This window comes from Callospermophilus lateralis, chromosome 6, assembly GCF_048772815.1.
Source record: "Callospermophilus lateralis isolate mCalLat2 chromosome 6, mCalLat2.hap1, whole genome shotgun sequence".
Classification (NCBI taxonomy): domain Eukaryota; kingdom Metazoa; phylum Chordata; class Mammalia; order Rodentia; family Sciuridae; genus Callospermophilus; species Callospermophilus lateralis.
In genome coordinates, this window is record NC_135310.1 from 36,700,266 (window position 1) to 36,720,956 (window position 20,691).

General features: G+C 34.7%; 1 protein-coding gene across 1 annotated transcript in view; it reads right to left on the reverse strand.

The window, feature by feature from the left end:
- Lama2 (laminin subunit alpha 2) overlaps positions 1-20,691 on the reverse strand; it is a 566,319-nt gene that overhangs the window by 140,215 nt on the left and 405,413 nt on the right. Inside the window, exons 31-33 of the mRNA XM_076858266.2 lie at positions 18,526-18,612; positions 14,369-14,562; positions 2,470-2,612 (exon numbers count right to left, since the gene is read on the reverse strand). Coding sequence (XP_076714381.2) covers positions 2,470-2,612; positions 14,369-14,562; positions 18,526-18,612 — 424 coding nt within the window. The remainder of the gene's footprint in view (positions 1-2,469; positions 2,613-14,368; positions 14,563-18,525; positions 18,613-20,691) is intronic.

Here is a 20,691-nt window from a genome sequence, read left to right on the forward strand (position 1 = left end):
GTTGTTTGTTTGTTTTTTGGTCCTGGGGATCAAATCCAGGGCCTTGTGCATGCAAGGCAAGCACTCTACCAACTGAGCTATATCCCTAGCCCAAGACAGTCATTCTTATAGGTCTTAAAGTTATACTCCCTCTTTTTAAATTCTAGCTCTACACTCAATAGCTATAAAACTTTGTGCCTTATGCAAATACTTCTTGGTGCCTCAGTTTCCCTACTTGAAAAACAAAGATAATATAGTACTTCCATCTTAGATGATACTGCTATAAAAAAGAAATACTACAGACAGGTGGGTGGGGGGAGAAAGAATGTACTTCTTCTTCATATGAGGCTACTAATCCATTATGAGGTCTTTACCTTCATGAACTAATCTGTTTACCTCCCTAAGGCCCTATCTCCAAATACCATGACATTTCTGGGTTGGGGCTTATTATTGTTAGAGAATGCTTGTCTCTCTCCAAAATTTTAGCCTCTGAGGTGATGGTATTTGGAACTAGGGCCTTTGGGAAGTGATAAGGTCATAAGGGTACAGACCTCAAAATTGGGATTAGTGTCCTTGTGAAAGAGATCTAACAAAACTAGCTATTCTCTCCCACCATATGAGGACACACATCTATGAGGAAGGGGCCCTCATCAGATATACAATCTACCTTTATCATGGACCTCACAATCTCCAGAACAGTGAATAAGTCCCTGTGGTTTACAATCTCCACAGTTTATAGCATTTTGTTATAGCAGCCTAAAACAGTCTAAGACAAGCCTTCAACATATGAACTTGTGGGGAGCACAAATATTCAATCCATGAAAACTCCTTTCTTACTTCTTGGAGTTTCTATATGAGTTATGTATGGTTATTCACATAAGTTAATTGCTTAGTTTTCCAATAAATTTTGGTTATTCTTGCTATCATTATCAGTGATTTTTCAGTAAAATAGGCATAATAAGGTGGCTATAATCAGGATTAAAAATATATTCCCCAGATAAGTATATGGGGTAAGTGAATCAATTTTGGATTTCTTCCTCATCCTCACCAATACTTCTCTGCCAATTAAAATGGTATCTAAGCCAGTCACAGTGGCTCACACCTATAATCCCAGCAGTTTAGGAGGCTGAGGCAGGAGAATCAAGAGTTCAGTCCCAGCCTCAGCAAAAGCGAGGCCCTAAGCAACTCAGTGAGACCCTGTCTCTAAATAAAATACAAAATATGGCTGCGGATATGGCTCAGTGGCCAAGTACCCCTGAGTTCAATCCCCAGTACCCTCAAAAAAAAAAAAAAAAAAAAAAAAACCTAACTAAATAAATAAAATGGTATTCACCCTTTGATTTTCAACAAAATTAACTCTCTTTAAGAGTGCATTCTCTAGTTATCCAGAATCTTACTGATTTCTTCAATCTTTGTACTCTATTGTACCTCAAATCTTGATAAAGCACATAGTATGATTTTTGCTATTGAATTACTGCTTAATGATTTTTTTTAAAGCTACGTAGAATCTAAGATTCCTGAGGTTTAGTGACAATATTATAAAAGTCAAAAGATACCCCAGGGAACAAAGTACAACCCTGGGCATTCTATAATTTCTTATAAATACTTGATAACTGACTGATAACATATAATTATGTACTTTTCATCTTTTTAAAATGAATCTGATTTCCTTAACATTTCTTCTTATCCCTTCAATGACCAAAAGCTTTAACAATGTTTCAGAACAGTGTTTTTCAAACTGGAACTTGTAGAGGTACTTTCAAAGGTCTACTAGTTCTTTAGAACAAAGATTTATTCTTGGGTTTTAATGTAAGCTCTTCTGGACCCCAAGTTTGGTACTCAAGATACACATTAACTCCTGATATCAGAGACTACATCTGCTTACATGTTTGATCATATGAAAATCTGAGCCTATGAGTCACAGGTACTTGTCAAATGATGCCAAAAGTCATTCAGGATCCCTTGCAAGGGGCTCACTAGTTCAACTGTGGAATACTAAGACAACCAAGCTATCACATATTGCCTGCTGGTGAAAGAACCCATGTGGAGGTAGTCAGAATCATATTCTTGTTGCAAGTAGCAATTTACTTTTAGCCAAAATCATATTACTTTAGATTAATGTTTTTAATTTGAATTTTATTGGTTCTGTAGACTTCTGTAAGAATTAATTTGTTTTGATTTTATGGAGCTATAAGTATAAGGAGTACATACCTGATTTTATGTTCACACATATTTAAGTCACATAATAAAACTGATTTAGGAAAAACAGTGGGGGGGGTGTATATATGAGACTCTTTTTCCTTTAATGGCACTCTGCATATTACAGTTTTCCAGTTTGAAAAAGATGGCTTTAGAAAATCTGAACTTCCCTAACAGCTGCTCCCCTTGATTTGGGGGCAGTGGAAAGAGCATTTACCAATTATGGCCAATGTCACTTGGGATGCTTCTGTCACCTTGGCCCTGGTTCTTGCTGCTGCTGTACCAACCTACCTTTAATTCCTGAGTTGTATTTTCAATACCATAGAGAATTTTATACGGAGCAGGCAGTGGGCCCGTGAGGTTGATGCTCATGGCCATTTGCTCCAGGCGAGCCAGGTCATTGAGAAGCAGGCCTGTGCATTCATCTCCACAAACTGGAAGGGAAACAATAGAGAATATTTACTTCTGCTAAACATTCCATCCAGATGTTCAAAGATTTCAGCAATGAAATAGTTTATGGTCCAAGAATAATTCCGTGAAACATAGTGGTACTCATCTCAGATAATTAATGCTATTGAATGGATGGCAGTTGAGAAAAGATGAGAATAATGACAACAGAGTTGATATGCCTGCCGCCCAGAACTGGAAATAGAAGAAGATGAACTACACAGAGGTTCCAAAAAGAGGACCAAATAGTTTTAGGGAAAGGAAGCATATTGCAATAGCAGTAAAGGAGAGGTGAGACACAGAATATAAAACACTCCAAAGTCCCCACAGGAGCAATCTGTAGCTTAGAAATAAAACATACTGCAGTGTATTCAAATTGTTCTATGTATACAAATGTACAGTGCTACATTAAAGCAGGTTGTCCTGTGCGTACTTCATGTATGACATGTCTAAAATTATGAAAATTATCACTGATTACATACTAAACAGTATTATTTTTCAAGCCAAAACAAATTTTCTTTTTATAATTATTGTTTTTACCATGTCTTGATATTTATTTATTTACTTATTTGTTTGCCAACTCTTCCTCTGTAGTGAACCTCAATACCTTTTCACCCATGGTTAGGTACAGCCCACAAATCCCCACCTTGATGATGAATTAACCTTATCTAGTCTTGTAGATAAATAATGGCTATGGATCAGGAAAGTTTTATCGCTTAAGTAGCCAAGAGTACTAATATTGTACTTACAATCTTTTCAGTGATCAGGAAGAGGAACTCCTCAAATTTGGTTGTAGAGTTGGTAGAGAGAAAATTGGATTTTTGTCTCTTCATGATCGAATTAATCTCACAAATAGTACAATTTCTAAAATTAACATGTATTAATATTTGGGGAGCACTTTAAGTTATATGTATTTCCCTTTCTAGTTTTACTTTGCAGTGTAATGAGTTGTCTCTTCATAAAAAAGGAGCAGGTACTACCATACTGATAAAATAGATAAATTCATGTATACAGTTACAATCTCTAACATCTATTCTGCAGATAGAGATACCAAGACTACACACATTAGAGGAAAGGAAAATACCTATCACGAAAAATACTGAGATCTGGAGCAGCACTGGATCATGCCCCAAACTGGCAAGAATTCAATTAGTTCTCTAAATAGCACTCCCCTGAGCAGCTTAATGGAGAGAAAACCATTAACAGAAGCTTGTAAACAAAGAGAAGTAGTATAGAGGGTGATTTTTTGATAGGACAGTAGTTAGAGGTGAGTTACAATGTTTCTTCACAGGGACTAAACTGCCCCAGCAGGGTGTTTGATAAATCAGCTCCTTGCAGGTGACACCTGCAACCATGGAGTGTCATCTGCAGGGGCTCTGCAAGCTCCAATACTTGAGAAGCTGAGTGAACAAGAGCTTTGGAGGCAGCAACAGAAGGCTGGAAATGGAGCTGTGTCTCTCCTAATTTTTTTTTTTTTTTTTTAGGTGAACTATAAGTATACATAATAGTGGGACTCATTGCTACATATTTGTGTACATGTACACAGTATAACAACATAATTTGGTCAATTTCATTCCCAGTACCTATGTCTGTCTCATCCCCCAAACCAGAACGAAGGAATTTGTGCATTGTGGAAACTAAATAAAAGGAAGAGAACATTATGGTTTCACCCTCTTGGTCAGTGTAAGCTTCAACAGAGTTACCTACAAGAAATGATTATAGAAACACAACACAGGACATAATTAAGTGCCAAATTGACCATGCTTAAACACCTAGATCCATGTTCTGGTTCTCCAACTTCAGTAGACCTTAGTTACTTAAAGGATTTTCTGAAATTCCAGGGGACATAGTTATGCCCCAGGTTTCTGATTCAGGAGGTGACAGTATTCCCTGGTATCTGATTCTTAGGCTGAGCATGTGTATCCTAACAAGTTTCTGGACATCTATACAGCTGGTCTGTGCACCATGCTGTGAGGAGCTAACAGACTAGCAGTTTTGGCACTGCCTGGGAGCTCATTAGAAATGCACAGTCTTGGGCTCTACCCCAGATCTTGCAAACCACAGGCTGCATTTGAGAAAGATTTCCTGTGATAGGAAAGTCTTAAAAGCTCTGCTGGAAATCAGTGGTTCTCAGCTTTGCCTGCACATTAGAATCACATGGGGATTTATAAAAACATAGATCCTGGGTTCTTCCCCTGCCTGCCAGATGGTAAATGGTAGAAATGCTCAGTGCTAAAGTGGGTAAGGATATGGTCGAGGTCATTTTACTTGTGTCATCCTTTTCCTAGGGTACTTCATCTTCATCCACTTGGCTTTTGGGTGTGCAGGTCAAATATTCAGGTGTTACTCACACAGAGGAGAAGGTCCTGATGACTTTAAAGTTACCTTTACTTCAATTGCTCACCTGTCACCCCTGAATTCCCCGTTTTATTATCTTAGACCTTCTGCTTGCACTGGCTGTCTTAGTATGTTGTTTGTGTGTGTGTGTGTATGTATGTGTGTGTGTGTGTGTGTATGTGTGTATATATACACACACACATATACATATAGTTTCTCTCTCACTTAAGAATGGACCTTAAACACCTTGTTCACTGTGCCTAGAAAGTGTCTTCAACAAAGTAAATTCTATAAATACTTGTATATTAATAATATCTTTGTGAATGAAGAGCAAGAAAATATTTTGATCTAAGAATGGCTAAGGATGGCATGTAAACAAGTTCCTGAGAAGGTGAGACGGGGAGCAGAATGTTCAAGTGAGAGAGGGGAAGGATACTGGTCACATAGAAGACTTCTGAATGTGAGTGACATGTTTAATAGGAAATGGTGAACTACACAGATTGCAAAGAACAGAGGAATAGGATAAAAACAATAATCATAGGAAAAAAAAAAACTATGTTGTGATTTGAGGACAGGGACCATCTGAAATCAAGGATGACTGTTGTGATGGCTGTACTGGGGCTTCATCATGCAGTGATGACCCAGGGAAGAGACACTTACTTGGAGCTACAGAAGAGAAGAAAGACCACATCTAGGTTACTGACCAGATCAAAGTGATTCTGATTTCTGTAGTAGGTTATAAATGATTATATCTTTGCTGCTGCTCCTGTAAAAAGGTAAGTTTACTTCTCTTCCCTCCAATTTTCTTTGGTTTTGCCACATACTCTGATCCACAGAATAGACAGAGGAATACATTTACCTTCTAAGCCTCAGTCTCAAGGTGTTAGTGATTTTTGCTTTCATACTCTTGGAACCTGGTTACTTTGAGGACAACCGTGGGCAAGAGCAAGGATATAACATAAGACAGAGAGGGGCATGCCCAACTTGCCACCAGCTGAGTCCCCACCCTGTGGATGCGGTCATTCTAGATACGTCCAGGCATGGCAACAAAAGCCCTGTCTTACTGACCCCAGCCCAAAGTGCCAACCTCTAGAATCTTGAGGCTATGCTGTACGTCGTTGGCATTGTACATTTCAGATAGGCAGCAATAACTAATGTACATTCCTAAGTTTTACTGCTATAATTCAGAGTATGGATTTAAATAAAAGACTTTGACTTTGCAATTCACAAGTTAAAAGCAAGCATTTGTAACAATTCTTAATATTATTAAGAATTATGAAAAACATGAAGTTACCCTTTCCATGGAGCCCAAACAAATTCTATTTATTTCTAGTGAGGCTGTATTTTTGTAAGATAATCCCAGTATTTAAGCAAGTAATTTGCTCTTTTCAGCTTCAAGATCCCGAAAGGTATTTGATAATATGATATCTCACCATGCTTTTTAGGGTAGAATGTTCTTTAGGAATCCTGTGGTAGTCCTTTCTCTAATTTATTTATAATGTATTACTCATCTATTTCCAAAAAGGAATTGAGTTGGCTTGTTGATAATAGTATGGCTAGAGGCTCCTTATTGTATGATTCTAGAAATTGCCAGGGAAAGTACCCACAGTTTGCTTAGTTTTTATTTCACATAAGAATAAAACAGGAGCTGGAATGGAAAACAAGATCTGATTTACTGTGATCTACTACAGAGTAAATTGCTGAGCTAGAATGCCAAGAGGCAGGATGAATACTGATTTTTCTCTCATTTATTCTACCCCCTGCCCATCTGCTTTAGTTCCTCATCTTCAGTTGCTAAAATGAAAATGTATTTAATTGCTCTTTCAAGGACTCATACATTCCATTTTATGTTTCTGTGTACAAAGGTCTATTATTATCCCATGTCTTATGGTCTTTTGTGTTTGCTTTTGGGAGAACAAAGTTACAAGCACATTTCCATAAGTGAAAGGTAAGTTTTATAGTATGCTCCAAGTAATATACTAACATCTGTCTCAATGGGTCAGAAAGACTTATGAACATGGAGATTTTTTCAAAGCTTCTGTACAAGTCTAGCACACTCAGTTATAAGGTAAACACACCAGGAATTGTGCCCTTTGCGTAATGGTTTGCTGTTTTTTTCTGACACAAAATATTTCACTTATACCATGAGCTACTTTTCTTTGCCCTCAAAAGTCTGAAGTATCTGGAAATAGACACTGGAAATGGGATGCAATTTAAAAATGAATTTAACTCACTATGATGGGAAGATCTGAAGAGTGTACAGAGATGAGGAATATTCACATTCTGTAAACAATTGCTCTTTGATAAGGGTGCAGTGTAAATTAACACCTGTCTCATAATCAGGACCCCAAATAACCTCACCAAACAATTTTCCTAATTCAGCAATACAGATAAGATTATAAAGTGAGATCCTGCCTAAAATGCATGAGAGCAAAAGCAAATATTTCAAGACTATGATTATATTTTACATGACTAAATGTTTCCAAGGCTTTGCCTATAAAAGTGTCAGAATAAATTTGTGTCTAATATTAACAAATGCAGTACTAAATTCAGATCGTTATAGCTGGGCACATGTAAGGGGCAAATCATGCAGCCAATATTACAGATCTTTCTGTTAGCAATTAGTACAAAATATTGCATTTCTACCAGAGTCCCCCATGCATAATAATGACTGGCTTACTGTCACAAAAATTCACAAACTGCATTCATGCCAAAGAAGCTGAGGCTGAAATGAGTACACTGAGCATTTTAGAAAAGGCTAAACCCCTTTGCCAATTTTAGATAAAGATATATAAATTATATGTTCTATTCAACTAAGAATAATGGAGTAAATATACATTTTGACAAAAGATAAAATTTATGTGTTAATGTGCATATTTTAAATTAATCCTTCTAGAAGAATAGCATTGATAGTTCCCCTGTGTCTGGATTTTATATTTCTCTCTTTCCCTTGACCTCTTCAAGAATAAAATTTTAGATTAACATAAATTTAGGGCTTATTAAAATGGATCCAGTTATTTTATATTATTTATAAGTAAATGTATAAAAAATTGGTCCAGACTCATTAAGAAGGCATTTTATCTATTATGTTTGACAAGAGGAAAAGGTAATCTGTAGGTTTTAGCTGAGACTGATAAATCTGTGGGCCAAGTTGTAAAATATACATATATATATAATACATAAACTAAATCAGAGTCTATAAGAAAAACAATGGTTTAGAGATGGTTCAGAGATGGTATAACCTTTCAAAAACCAAATGAAAACTTTGAAAATTTTAAAGTACTATAAATAATAATGAGATTATAGCTTTTATCTATACAATATTCACTATATGACAGGCAATGTATCATGTTTGCTATCATTATCTAATTTTCACAATAGTTATATGAGGTAAGTACTATTAATATTCTTTTTTATAGATGAGAAAAATAGTCACAATTAGGCTGCTTATGAATCTATAAATAATGCATGTGCAGAACTTAAAGAAAAGAAAAATGTAAACTGGTCATAAAAGTGATTTTCTGTGACTTGAAGAATCTATAATTAGTGATGATTATATAAAACTGGAATTCAGCCTAAATGAAGGAAAATATTGTATTAGAAACAGATGAGTTGCACCAAACATCATGTCTTTGAAAAAATGGCCACTGAATAACATTGATAGTAATAATTGTTAAGATTTATAAACCATCTATTATGCTTAGACATTTCATATGCCTATATAGAGTATTTTATTTCTATTTCACAGATGTTAAAATAAGGTTTTGAACAATTAGCTAATTTGATGTCACACATCTTTTATGAGATGGACTAGAAATCAAACCTTCTACGCCACTTTATTTTATTCTTTTTGGTACCAAGAATTGAACTCAGGGGCACTTGACCACTGAGCCAGATACCCGGCCCTATTTTGTATTTTATTTAGAGACAGGGTCTCACCGAGTTGCTTAGCACCTTGCTTTTGCTGAGGTTGGCTTTGAACTCATGATCCTCCTTCTGGAGCTGCTGGCATTATAGGTGTTCACCATCGTGCCCAGCTCTAAGCCATTTTATAAAAGCAAAATTCTGTGCAATAGAGAATTGACTGTTTGGGGGATGCCACAAAATAGAGAAAGATTAGATTATCTTTTAATATATCTAACTTTAAAATCATGTGCTTGTAATATTCTTTGAAGTCAATAAAGCTTTAGGGCCTAGCCAGAATAGAAATCAATGAAGAATTCACTTTATTTTTAAAAGCTTCACTGAAAAAAAAAAAGGAATAGTGATCATGCTTTTCCATATGTCAATTCATCATGCAACTCCTTAATCTGTTAACAGAACAGTTTGTTCAATGTGGTGTGCAAATCACTGAGACGCTCCCTCAATGACTAGAAAACTTATCCAGAATCAAAGTGATAGCTACTGCTCCACACACTGGTCCCCTGGATCTGTGCTAAGAAGGTTGGTGACAAGAAATTCAAGCATCTTTTACTAATGAAGCAGATGAGTAGATGGTGCAAAACAAGGGAAACAGAAGTGGTTTTAATGGATTGCCAACACCTGGATTTGAACAGCATGCCATGGTTCAGAGTTCCAAAAGGCTCTAGTGGACACATTGGCCTTGGAAAAGGAACTTGGACACTAAAGTGGGGGTAGAGATAGGGTGACCTTCAGGGTGCTGGGATGGAGAGCAATGACATACAAAGTCATAGATTTAAAAATTGCCTTTGGAGATCAGTTGATGTTTTTTCACATTTTAAAACAGAAAATCCTGTTTTCTTTACAGTGATAACAATATTCTACTATTTTGAGCCTAATTCTCTGCATAGAAAACAATCACTGTCAATATTAATCAAGTTTGATTATATTGGATAAACAATGCTCTAGTGATATTAAGAGCCTTTGTATTATTATGGTAAGATCCTTGGTGGTAACTGGCTGTTAAAAATAATAATCTTGATAGTGTCTCTGTGGATCAGTATCAAGGACACTTCATGATAGATTTTTTTACATTAGCTAGCTAAGCATTATTTTATATTCTATATTTTAAATAAACTGTGACTATAAATAATAAAAAACGGATATACTCCAAATACGTTATATGCAGTGATTAAAAATAGTTAAGTATCAACTTGATATTTATTAAATGCTATTTCAAGCATTTTTTTGTGGCATAACATCTTGCCAAGAGCTACTTATTTTATCTTTTGGTTTTCTGGGAGATTTATCTATTTTACTATGCCATTCACAATCTATTTTAAACATCACATGAGTTACTCTGTTAACTATGCATCTGAGGAAAATAGGACATGAACAAGTCCAAGTTTTTCACAATGTAAAACTTTACTATTGAATAAATAATGATTTTCTTGTTCATTCTCAAATTTCAGAAGGGCAGGTAATTATAAAATGAAATGTCAATTATGAATGAGAGTTGAAAGAGGAGGATGGATTTTTGTAACTTACTAAGGAGAAAGCCAACTTTCAATTACCAATCAATTACCTATTCAGGTCTCACTAACATATGTAAGTGAAGAACTCCTTGTAATAATAAAGAACTTCCCGAAATAATTCCTACAAAAAGAAAAAAGGCTCTGAAGTTAGTCTGGGTACATGGCTAGTGTGCCTTTTTTCCTTCAAAGGGGACAGTCTACTTGACAATCTCTGATGAATAAGCATCTATTATAAATATTTTAGAAGTCTTTTATAACTTAGTGAAGAGACCCACGATGTTTAAGAGAAAAAAATATGACCTTATTGGCCTTGGATAAATTTAAAAGTTTTTTTTAATGTATCTTTAGTCCATTTTATTTTTATTTTTCATTCAGGTAAAATGGATTATTAGATGAGAGGAAATAAATGAATAAAAGACTGACTTCATTAATGCTGAATATATCAGGTAAACCATGTTAGTTTTCTGCATTTTGCATCAGGAGCCAGCAGAGAGGTTAAGAAAATAAGATTTTCAAACCACCTATGTTCGACCAGTAGCTCTGTAAAAGTAATAGTGAACCTTCAGAAAGTGATTTGTGTTGGTCAGCTTCCCATCATTATAATGAAATATCTGAGACAATTAACAAATAAAGAGAAAAGGTTTATCTAGGCTCAGATTTTTGGCTTCCAGTACAAGATTAGCATACTCATTGCTTTGGGCCTCTGGTAGACATTTCTGATGGCAAAGTCTGAGAGTGCTTGGTGGAGCAAACAGCTCACCCATGGTAGAGAGTAAAAAAAGAGAAGAAGGGACTAGGGTCCTACAGTCTTCTTTGAGGGCAGACCCCCAGTTACCAAAGGACTTCTCATAAGACCCTACCTTCTTAATTTCACCACTTCTCAATAGAGCCACCTTGGGGACCAAGCCTTTAACACATTGACCTTTAAGGGACACTTATCCAAATCATAATATGGCTTAAAATGCCTAAATTTAACTTTCTTATCCCACAATCATGATGATAATGTCTAGGGATATGGCAAGAATTAAATGAGCTGCATATGAAGCGATTAACATGGTGCCTAGCAAAATATCAGCACTCAAAGTGAGCCTTTAAAACTTATGATTATGATGATCTTGTTTTTGGTAGAGGGGATTCTTTGGAGACTGCCTAGTGCCTGCAGGTGAATATTGCTTATTTAAGGCCAGGTGCTACTCTGCTTGGTGGAGCTGATCACCCTGGTGTGGCTGGATTTGACTCACTAATTGTGCAACACTGAGCTGTAAATACTTCCCACGAGGGACATGAACTATTTGTTTAGATTCATCATAATATTGGAAATCTCACATACAAAAAGCCTATGTCCCACAGGAAATTCCATGTTGAATTCAGTAAAATTCTAGCTTACTCACTCTCAACTGGCCTTGGTGGTGATAAGTCTCTCTGGCAAAGCTGGGTGGTCAAAGGAAACTCTTCTATGACTTTTGTATTTGTTCTGTACTGTCCAGTCTTTCAGCAGAATTTTATATCTTTTATTATATAAGACTTTAATTTAATGGTGCATAAGCAGATTCTTTCCAACAACAGGTAGCTTGCCTGAGATAATATAATGAACATGCCTAGGTCATTTATTATGCATTTTAAAAAAATACAAACTCTTGTTCTGGGCCAATTTAAAGTGTGTTTCCTAGAGAATTAACTATAGAGAACAAATTTAACTCTTCTACAATATATGCTACCACCCTATATGAGTGCTTGTTTTTGTAACAGGAGAAGCTTTCGTTTTCTACAGTCAGCACCACATTAAGAACCAGCACCACAATCACTTCTCTTGCTACACATCTCTACTTTTGCCCTCACCAGGCTCCCTCCCCAAGCTTACACCCCTGGGCCTTATGTAATCCCAGGATGATCACATGTGATAAAACAGGCCCTGCAGATCCAAGGAGCCAGCAGAATCTATGCTTTGGCCCCTTGATCTAATTTAGCTTGAGGATATAAAAATGTCTTACAAAGAGAATTGAGAATAAGTCAAGAGTTTTGTCCTCACTTGTACCTTGTTTTGTTAAGTCATTTAAAAAATAGATGTAGAAACCGAGTCCTGGGGAAGACTAATGTGATAGAACCATGGCACATTTTTCTAAAATTGAAGGAAATTCTAAAAGACAGGAAGGAAAGTCTAAAGATATTCTGTGTGGAAACTCTTAAGAGTTCACCTAATGAAGGTCAAAGAGGAAATGTTCTACATTCACCAAAGCTTAAGGAAGGCAGTGTAAGGAACCTATACATCATAATTACAAACTTCAGTAAGGGTTTAATATAAAAATCAACCCTGTAATTTAGCATTTTTATAGAAGAAAATTCATGAGTTAATCAAGAAGAATTAATATTCCAGAAGAATATTTAAATTTCCAGGACACAGCAACTGAAGTGAATACCATGTATATATAGCAGGTGTGAATGCATTTCCCTGTGGGATAAAAATAACATAGGAAAGCATTGTAAGGCTGTGTAACTTTGTAAGTGGAAGATTGACTCTTTTGTGAACCTCCAACGGGACACCTGGAGATTAGAAATCCATACATGTGATAGGAATAAGATTTTTTTTTTAAGATTAATTTACTAAAAATGTAAATAAGGTATCTGTCATTAATAGAAAAAGAACTTAAAGTCATTGCTGATGAGTAGAATGCTATTACACTTTCAAATAAATGTTCAGAAAAATAATTCATTATTTTATCTTTCCTAGATTTTAATGTCATATTTGCATTAGGAGTATCTACATATTATCATACTAATAATTCAACCTGAAAACAGTATAGAATACTTAGTAGTACACTCTTTAATTATCATTAGAATATATCTTTATACTTGGAAAGAGTAACTATGTATAAACCAATAACTGGATATGATAATATTGATGCATATGATTATACTACAATTTATCTCTTCTGTCCACTTTCACATTTATTTTTACTTGAATTATAGCATATTTTTCATTAAATATACTTGAAATACAAAGAAAATATTTAAAAGCTTATCTACCCAAACACAGCCAGTCTTAAGTTTTGGCATATTTTTAAATCCAGCCTTAGCTTTTGAGATAACTCTTATAAAACCAGTGTACAAATGAAAATTTTTCTAATTAAAATGCTATTAATACAAAGACACATGTAAGATGTTAAAACAAAAAACATTGGCATGCACAAATGCATTTAAAAAGGTAAATGTTGAAGTAAAAGGTGTTAAAACAAATTTCCTTAAGGAAAAGTATATCTCTGTACAACATTTCCTTCTTAAATTTTTAAATAACCTATTTTAGATTAGAATTTTCAGAAAATCCAAGAACTATATTTTACTACTCATTTCAATGTGTTTTCAATATGGCACTACTGAATTCAGAATCAGTTAAAGGAAGGAAAGAGACAGAGAGACAGCAAACTGCTCTCCATTTAGTGTATGTGTGAGTAAAAATATTTAAATACTTGAGTTCATGCTCCTAGGTTTTGTAGTTCAAGAGAAAGTTACAAAGCGATACACTTTGTAAAATCCATAAAATCTGTGAAAATAAAAATCAGTTTATAATTCAAGGCTTAAAGTATCTGCCTAGTTGATTACAAATTCAGAAGGATTCCAAAAAATTTAATATACTCAGATCTTTAATCTGTCACAAAGGCAATGCCAACTTTAGAAAAAAGCTATAAACCCTGAGATGAACAAAATGAATAAATAAAATTTGTCTCCAGGAACTTTGTTGTGGGTCTTCAATGAAAGGACCAAAGCATGCTGGGGATTTTCTCAGCTATTCATGACTCAGCAGGATGGAGTCAAAACCAGTAGGCCAAAAGCAGAAGGTGAATAGATAGTGTCAGAACCAATGGAGAGGAGCCCTTGGTATTGCAAACAAGAAAAAAAGTCCATCTTTCTCATTCAAAATGAGACAGAAGGGGAAGCCCAGGTCCTATCGCTAAACACTTAGTTAGTATACGTACAAACACACTCCGAGCCCTCGCGTGCATGCCAGTGCTTGCAGCCGTCACACTTCCTTCCAGTGGCTCCAGGGCGGCATGTGCAGAGTCCTGTGACTGGGTCACAGGGGACAGGCAGTGAGCCATAGGGGTCACACTCACATTCTTGGCAGGAGCCTCCAGGGCTGCTTGGACTGCCAGTGTAGCCAGGGGCACACCTGGATTTAAACAGTGACAAAGCAAAGGTTAGGCAAGTCACATCTCTAAATTATTTGAGTGTTTGAGTGTGTGTGTGTGTGTGCATGTGTGCGTGTGTCTATTTGTTCATTTTTAAATGAAGCAAAATTGGTATTAAGAGTCTATAGATCAGGAGTCAGCAATCCTTTCCTGTAAAGGGCCAGATAGAACATTTTGTGCTTTATAAGCCAAAGACAAAGTCAAGTTTATGCACGGAGAAAGAAAATTTCAAAGTTTCTTCTTATTGGTAGAATTCAAACCATAATAATATCAACAATAATAGAGTATAAATTATTTCATAATACAAATCTACTAAAGAGAATTACTAGAAGTCTTTGATGCATTAAATTTAAGTCAAATGGAGTTCAGATTTAGTGCTTTCAAATCATCACATGATTGTAAATGTTTGCCTGTAGCAATATGGTTCTTGGATTATATGCCAAAGAGAACCAGGCAAGGGCTGAATTTGGCCCATGGGCTGTAGTTTGCCTACCACAGCTCTAGTTCATAAACTTTTCTTAAAAGTTTCTTTTTAAGTTTCTTGGCAATAAGCAAATTGGATTTTCTATTGAATTCTATTGGTGTTTCTTTTTTTACCACACCTTTTCCAAGATGATATTCATTAGGTATCTGGGAAAATGGGTTCATGTTGGGCAAATAAAACACATAGCATTGACTTAAGAAATTAAAAATGATTGCATGAACTCCAAATGCCATCCACTCATCAACTTTCCCCCCAATCCATGAATGTATTCATCTGAGTATATACCACCATGCACTATGATACTGCAGATTTACAAGATGCTAGCAAAGTCATGTGTTTCTGCTGTGCTCAGGACAATCTCAGATTAGCTGTTGTCCTGGCTAAATTATTAAAAAACACTTCCTTTTCCTCTTTAGAGTGTCAATATAGTATATATATATATATATATATATATATATATATATATATATATATATATATATATATATATATATAAAATCAGTGCAAATATAACCAACAGTTTTTTTTGTACTGGATATTGAACCCAGAGGCACTTAACCACTGAGCCAACATTCCCAGCCATTTTTATTTTTCATTTTGAGAAAGTCTCACTCAAAAGTCAGGATTTTTGTTCAACATGTAAGTAAGAGAAGGTCAGAGATAGTAGGGGGTTGGAGCCAAAGGTATAAATACTGATTGGATAATTCTAGACCATTTTTTAGCAGCTTGGGACTATGAAAACTTGCACAGCTGATTCTTTTTTTAAATTATTTGTTTTTAGAAGTAGTTGGAAATAATATCTTTATATTGTTTATTCATTTTTATATGGTGCTGAGGATCCAACCCAGGGCCTTGCACGTGCTAGACGAGCAATCTACCAGTGAGCCACAACCCCAGCCCTGCGTAACTGATTCTAAAAGTTCATTCATCCTGTGCTAGTTAGAAAAGGTGAAGCATAAACTATTTATAACATTAGGCTTTCAGACATTTATGCTTTTGATTGTCATTTTCTTTCCAATATAAGATAACAAATGCTTAGTAAGAATATTATTTAAATAAGTCCACTTAAATTGTTTCTTAACATTTGCAGGTAAAATAATTGTATTCTAAGCAGGTTCAGACTGTGTAAATCTTCAAAGAATTTATGACAAGAGTAATGAGGATAAAGTTTGGGAAGGGTTTCTACATTACAGGGACACTCAAGAAATGTAGGCACTTTAAGAGTTGAGTTAAGTTTGAGCAGGTCTTAAGGTGATTTAAATGATTTAAGATGCTCTCAGAAGTGGGATGAGTTTATTTGGAAGGTTACAATGAAAATTTAACCAAGACCTTTGGTTTAATTTAACTGAATAGAAGAATTTTTTCAGGGAAATATAAGTGATCATTTATATGTTAGAGATGATAAATGCAAAGCTTTAACAACGTTCAAGAATTGCAAAAACAATTCATACTATTCACATTTGATAGTATATGATCCTGCTCATCTTATATGCTGTATGAACTGTCAATTCTTATTCATTAAACATTAATGGATTTTAGAAATGGATTTCTGTAATCACTCTGCTTTAAGATAATACTTGTCATCATGGTATACCTTTCCAGTCTTTTCTATCTATACACATGTTTTTGTCTATAGTGGTGATTCCAATTTATGAATGCAGCTTATTATTGCAGATAATTGTGTTGGTGTGAAAGAATGCTTTCATTCACCGCCCTGCTGGTGATTACAAGGGCATGAACTGAATATCAACCTAAGCATCAAAACTAAAGCACCCTGGTGGAGAGAGAAAATATATACCTTTATCATCTATAATCTACATACAAATAATGTATGTATTTTCAAAACAAATGAAAATAGTTTTGGATTTTATATTACAAGTTGTTTAATTGCTACTAATTTTGGTTGGCATGGAAATTGTGAATGCACTGTTATACATATGCAAGTACAGAATATTGTAATTAGAGTAACCACATACAGATTTGTATTTGGAACTCTACCTTTTGAACTTATACAAAATGCACTGGAATTTACAAAATTTAAGTCTAATTATTTAATTACCTTCTTGTTGTCATTATTAATATAGACATTTCTGATTCTATATAAGAAGTTTTTCTAAGTGAGTGATGGTAAATATTATTTAATATTAGCTTATTTTTTAAAATTTTGATTTCAAAAGCTCCTAGGAGAATCCAGCAAAAAAAAAAAAAAAAAAAATGGGTAAAGCAGGACATGGAAAAGGAAGACTCCAAACTATGATGTGATTGCAGTAAAGCTCCAGTGTTAGAGTGATTCCATAGAGCGTTCTGGATTATAAATAGCATCTTAAAATCTGTTCTGCTTTGAGACAAAGGAAAGGGACTCTTGTACTACTTTACTAGGTAGTTATTGACTTTGAGTCACAAGATGAAAATGGGATAAATTTCCCAGACTTTTTTGTGACTCTGCTGGAGAGGAGGTTTTCATCTGGGTGCCTAGGCCAGGTGTCACACACATCACTGTCATACTGGCAGTGTTAAGTAGATAGAACATCAGCTATTCTTCTAAGACAGATGAGGAAATACGGGATCCATCTAGGTTGGTGGAACTAAGCTAAGTTCACGAAGCTCTAGAAAACTTTTTATGCTGTCAATTCTGCTATAACCTCTATGAGTTTTAATGGTCAATATTATTACTTTCTGTTATGTTAAAAATGCTAAAAGTGGTGGTGACAAGTTTGAATAGCTAGGATGTTAATATTATAGAAAATACGTATTGGGAAGATGTTAGTTACAATCTTACTTTATAGTCTGGAATTGTATTGCTTATTTTAACATTTGTTATATATTTAGAATTCAATTTAATTTCTACACATTTGCCTTAGTAGATCCTATAAATTACTATTGTAAGAAGCAGCATGTAAATAACATTGTTTACTGTTGAATACGAGAAATGAACAGCATCTCATTGTTTGAATAGTATACTAATTAAAAATGCTGACACCATTTACATTCTGAGTTAGCCATATACTTGCCAATAAAGGGTCACTGGGCTAAGAACAAATGATGTGTGTGCAGTTATCGTTATAGTATTTTGAAGACAACATTTTCCAGTGAACTAAAATGAGAAATATGTAGTCAGGTTTTTATTATTGGACACTACTGATAAGCTTTTGAAAACCAATTTATTTGTTATTATAAAATTTATAAAATAAATTTATAAAATTTGTGCCTATTTATAGATTTATATCTCTATATATTTACTAAAACCTAAATTAGTTGTGAAATGATTTGGAGCTTTAAGAAAATCTAAAGTTAGATAGAAGTAAACTTTCTCCAGAAAAAGTCTAAAGATATAAAAATAGTTTTGTAAGCATCGAATTTAAACAACTAGAAAAAATGAAAATAATGAAATTATTGAAATATGGGCTTCTCTGTGGTGACCCTTAGCTATGTAACCTCCATGTGTCGTGACTGCTTGTACCTTTCACAGTATTGGCCTTCATATCCCCGTGGACAAGCTGTGCAGCGGTAATCATCAATGCCTTGGATGATGCAAGAAGGGCTGAAACTGAATCAGAAAAAGAAATATTGTGAAAATTTTTTTCACTCATTTATTTCAAGGTGGTTGGTTCATATTTCCAAGGTAATCACAAAGGTCATATTTTAATCATTGGTAAAGTTCCTATTTAAGGGTAGAGTGTCACAAATGTTACTAATAATAGTAAATAAACCTTGGTTGGTGTTTGATGAATTACATTAAACATGTCAATTTTTTGGAATTTCAATAATTATATAATAGCCATGAAAATATTAGGCACCTAGCAAAAGAGTCCCCTTGCTCACTAATCAAAAGATAAATTGGACTAGAATTTATGCATATCTCTCTGATAGAATAGGCATTGCTGAATGTCTTTTAGGTTAAAGGAAAGAAGAGGGCATAAAAGCTATATATACATATCGTGTGTGTGTATATATGTGTGTGTGTATGTGTGTGTGTGTATTTTTTTTTCTGAAAGCTCAGTTCAAATTACCACTGGTACTTCAACACATGAAGTATGAATAAACATTTCAGTTGTAATAAGTACGCTTTTTAAAATTGACATCCAGATTTCAAACTACATATTACATTAAACACTAAGTAATGTGATTAGTATGAGCACAAGAAGAAAAGAAAGCCTTCTGTAAGAAAATGAATACAATTTATTCATCATTTTACAGAATTTTCTAATGATTAGGTCTTCTATAACTTGTTTTCACTACAATGCTGGTAGGCCACAGCCTGTCTGCCTTGCTCCAGGATTTCTGATTTTCTTACTGTATAATAGAAAGACTTGAAGAGACTTGAAAACCAAACTGTATTATCATGTAGCTTTGAGTTGTTATAAACTTCTTTCAAACAGGAAAGTGCTACATTTCAATTGAATAAAACTGCTTGATTCATTGGAAACTTAGAAAAAGAAAACTTATTTGTTGCAAAACATCAATGCTGGAAATACCATTTTTCATTTTGGTTGATCTGCAAAACCACTTGATGCTAAAAAGACAGTAATGACAGAGACAAAGGCCATGCTCTTTGGATCAGGTGCCAATAGGACCCTATTTTAACTATCTTTTAATGCATTAAATCAATAGTATAAGAATGAATGATAAACTCTAACTTTCGCAAACTATGTAAACGAATGAATCTAGTACTCGCAAACTAATTATTCAAAACTATTTTTTGCTTTCACGAAAAATAGAACCACAACCTCATAATTGGCACAGTCTGTCAAGTGTTTAGCTCTTTAAGACTTGATGCCAAATGCATCTGTTTGTACATACACACACAAGCTCATACACATATATAGGCCCAAGGAAATAGATTTTGGACATTTTAAGTGCAATTCTAGATTACATTCATTTATAGTAATATAATATTACCAAAAATAAAGTACTCAGAAAGTAAATAACTAGTGTGCTATAGAGGAATGAATGAAGCACCACATAGGAGTGTAGTAAATCTCCTTGGAGAGTGGATACCATTTTGGAATTACAGTACTCTTGATGGATCGTGCTTTCTCCTTATATCACATAAAAGGGCTTCTGAAGATGGAAGTAGGAATCACAATTTGCCTGAGGTTAGAGTTGATTCTTTTTGTTCATACCTCCCTTGTTTGCTCTCAATTCTCACATTTCATTGACAGAACCACTTAACAAGCCTTGTGTTTTTCTCTTGGTGACCACCCTTTACCTTTCCCTGTGGTGATTCCAAACTCCCTTCAACAGAATTTTTGACATTTACAGATCTCTCCCTGTGTCACTCTCTGTGGACTCTATGGAGAGGAACTGGCTCGCTAAAAGCAACCTCCTTAGTTTTGATCCTAGTTCAGTTGTTTCTCCTTTTAATTTCCTTTGCTGGATCTACATCATGTTCTTGATCTCCTAATGTGCTTCCAAGTTCTGTTTTCAGATTTCTCCTTCTCTCTACTTTCTCCTCTAAATTTCATCCATTCTCAATGTCTTTACATATTGAGTTTACATTGATAGATCTAAAACTGAGCCTCTTGTCCTCTAAAAAATATACCTGATTTTTCTATAATTATCTCCATCTTAGTCAAAGGTCATTCTGTGCTTCTATTTGCTATATCAAAAACCATGGAGTCAACTT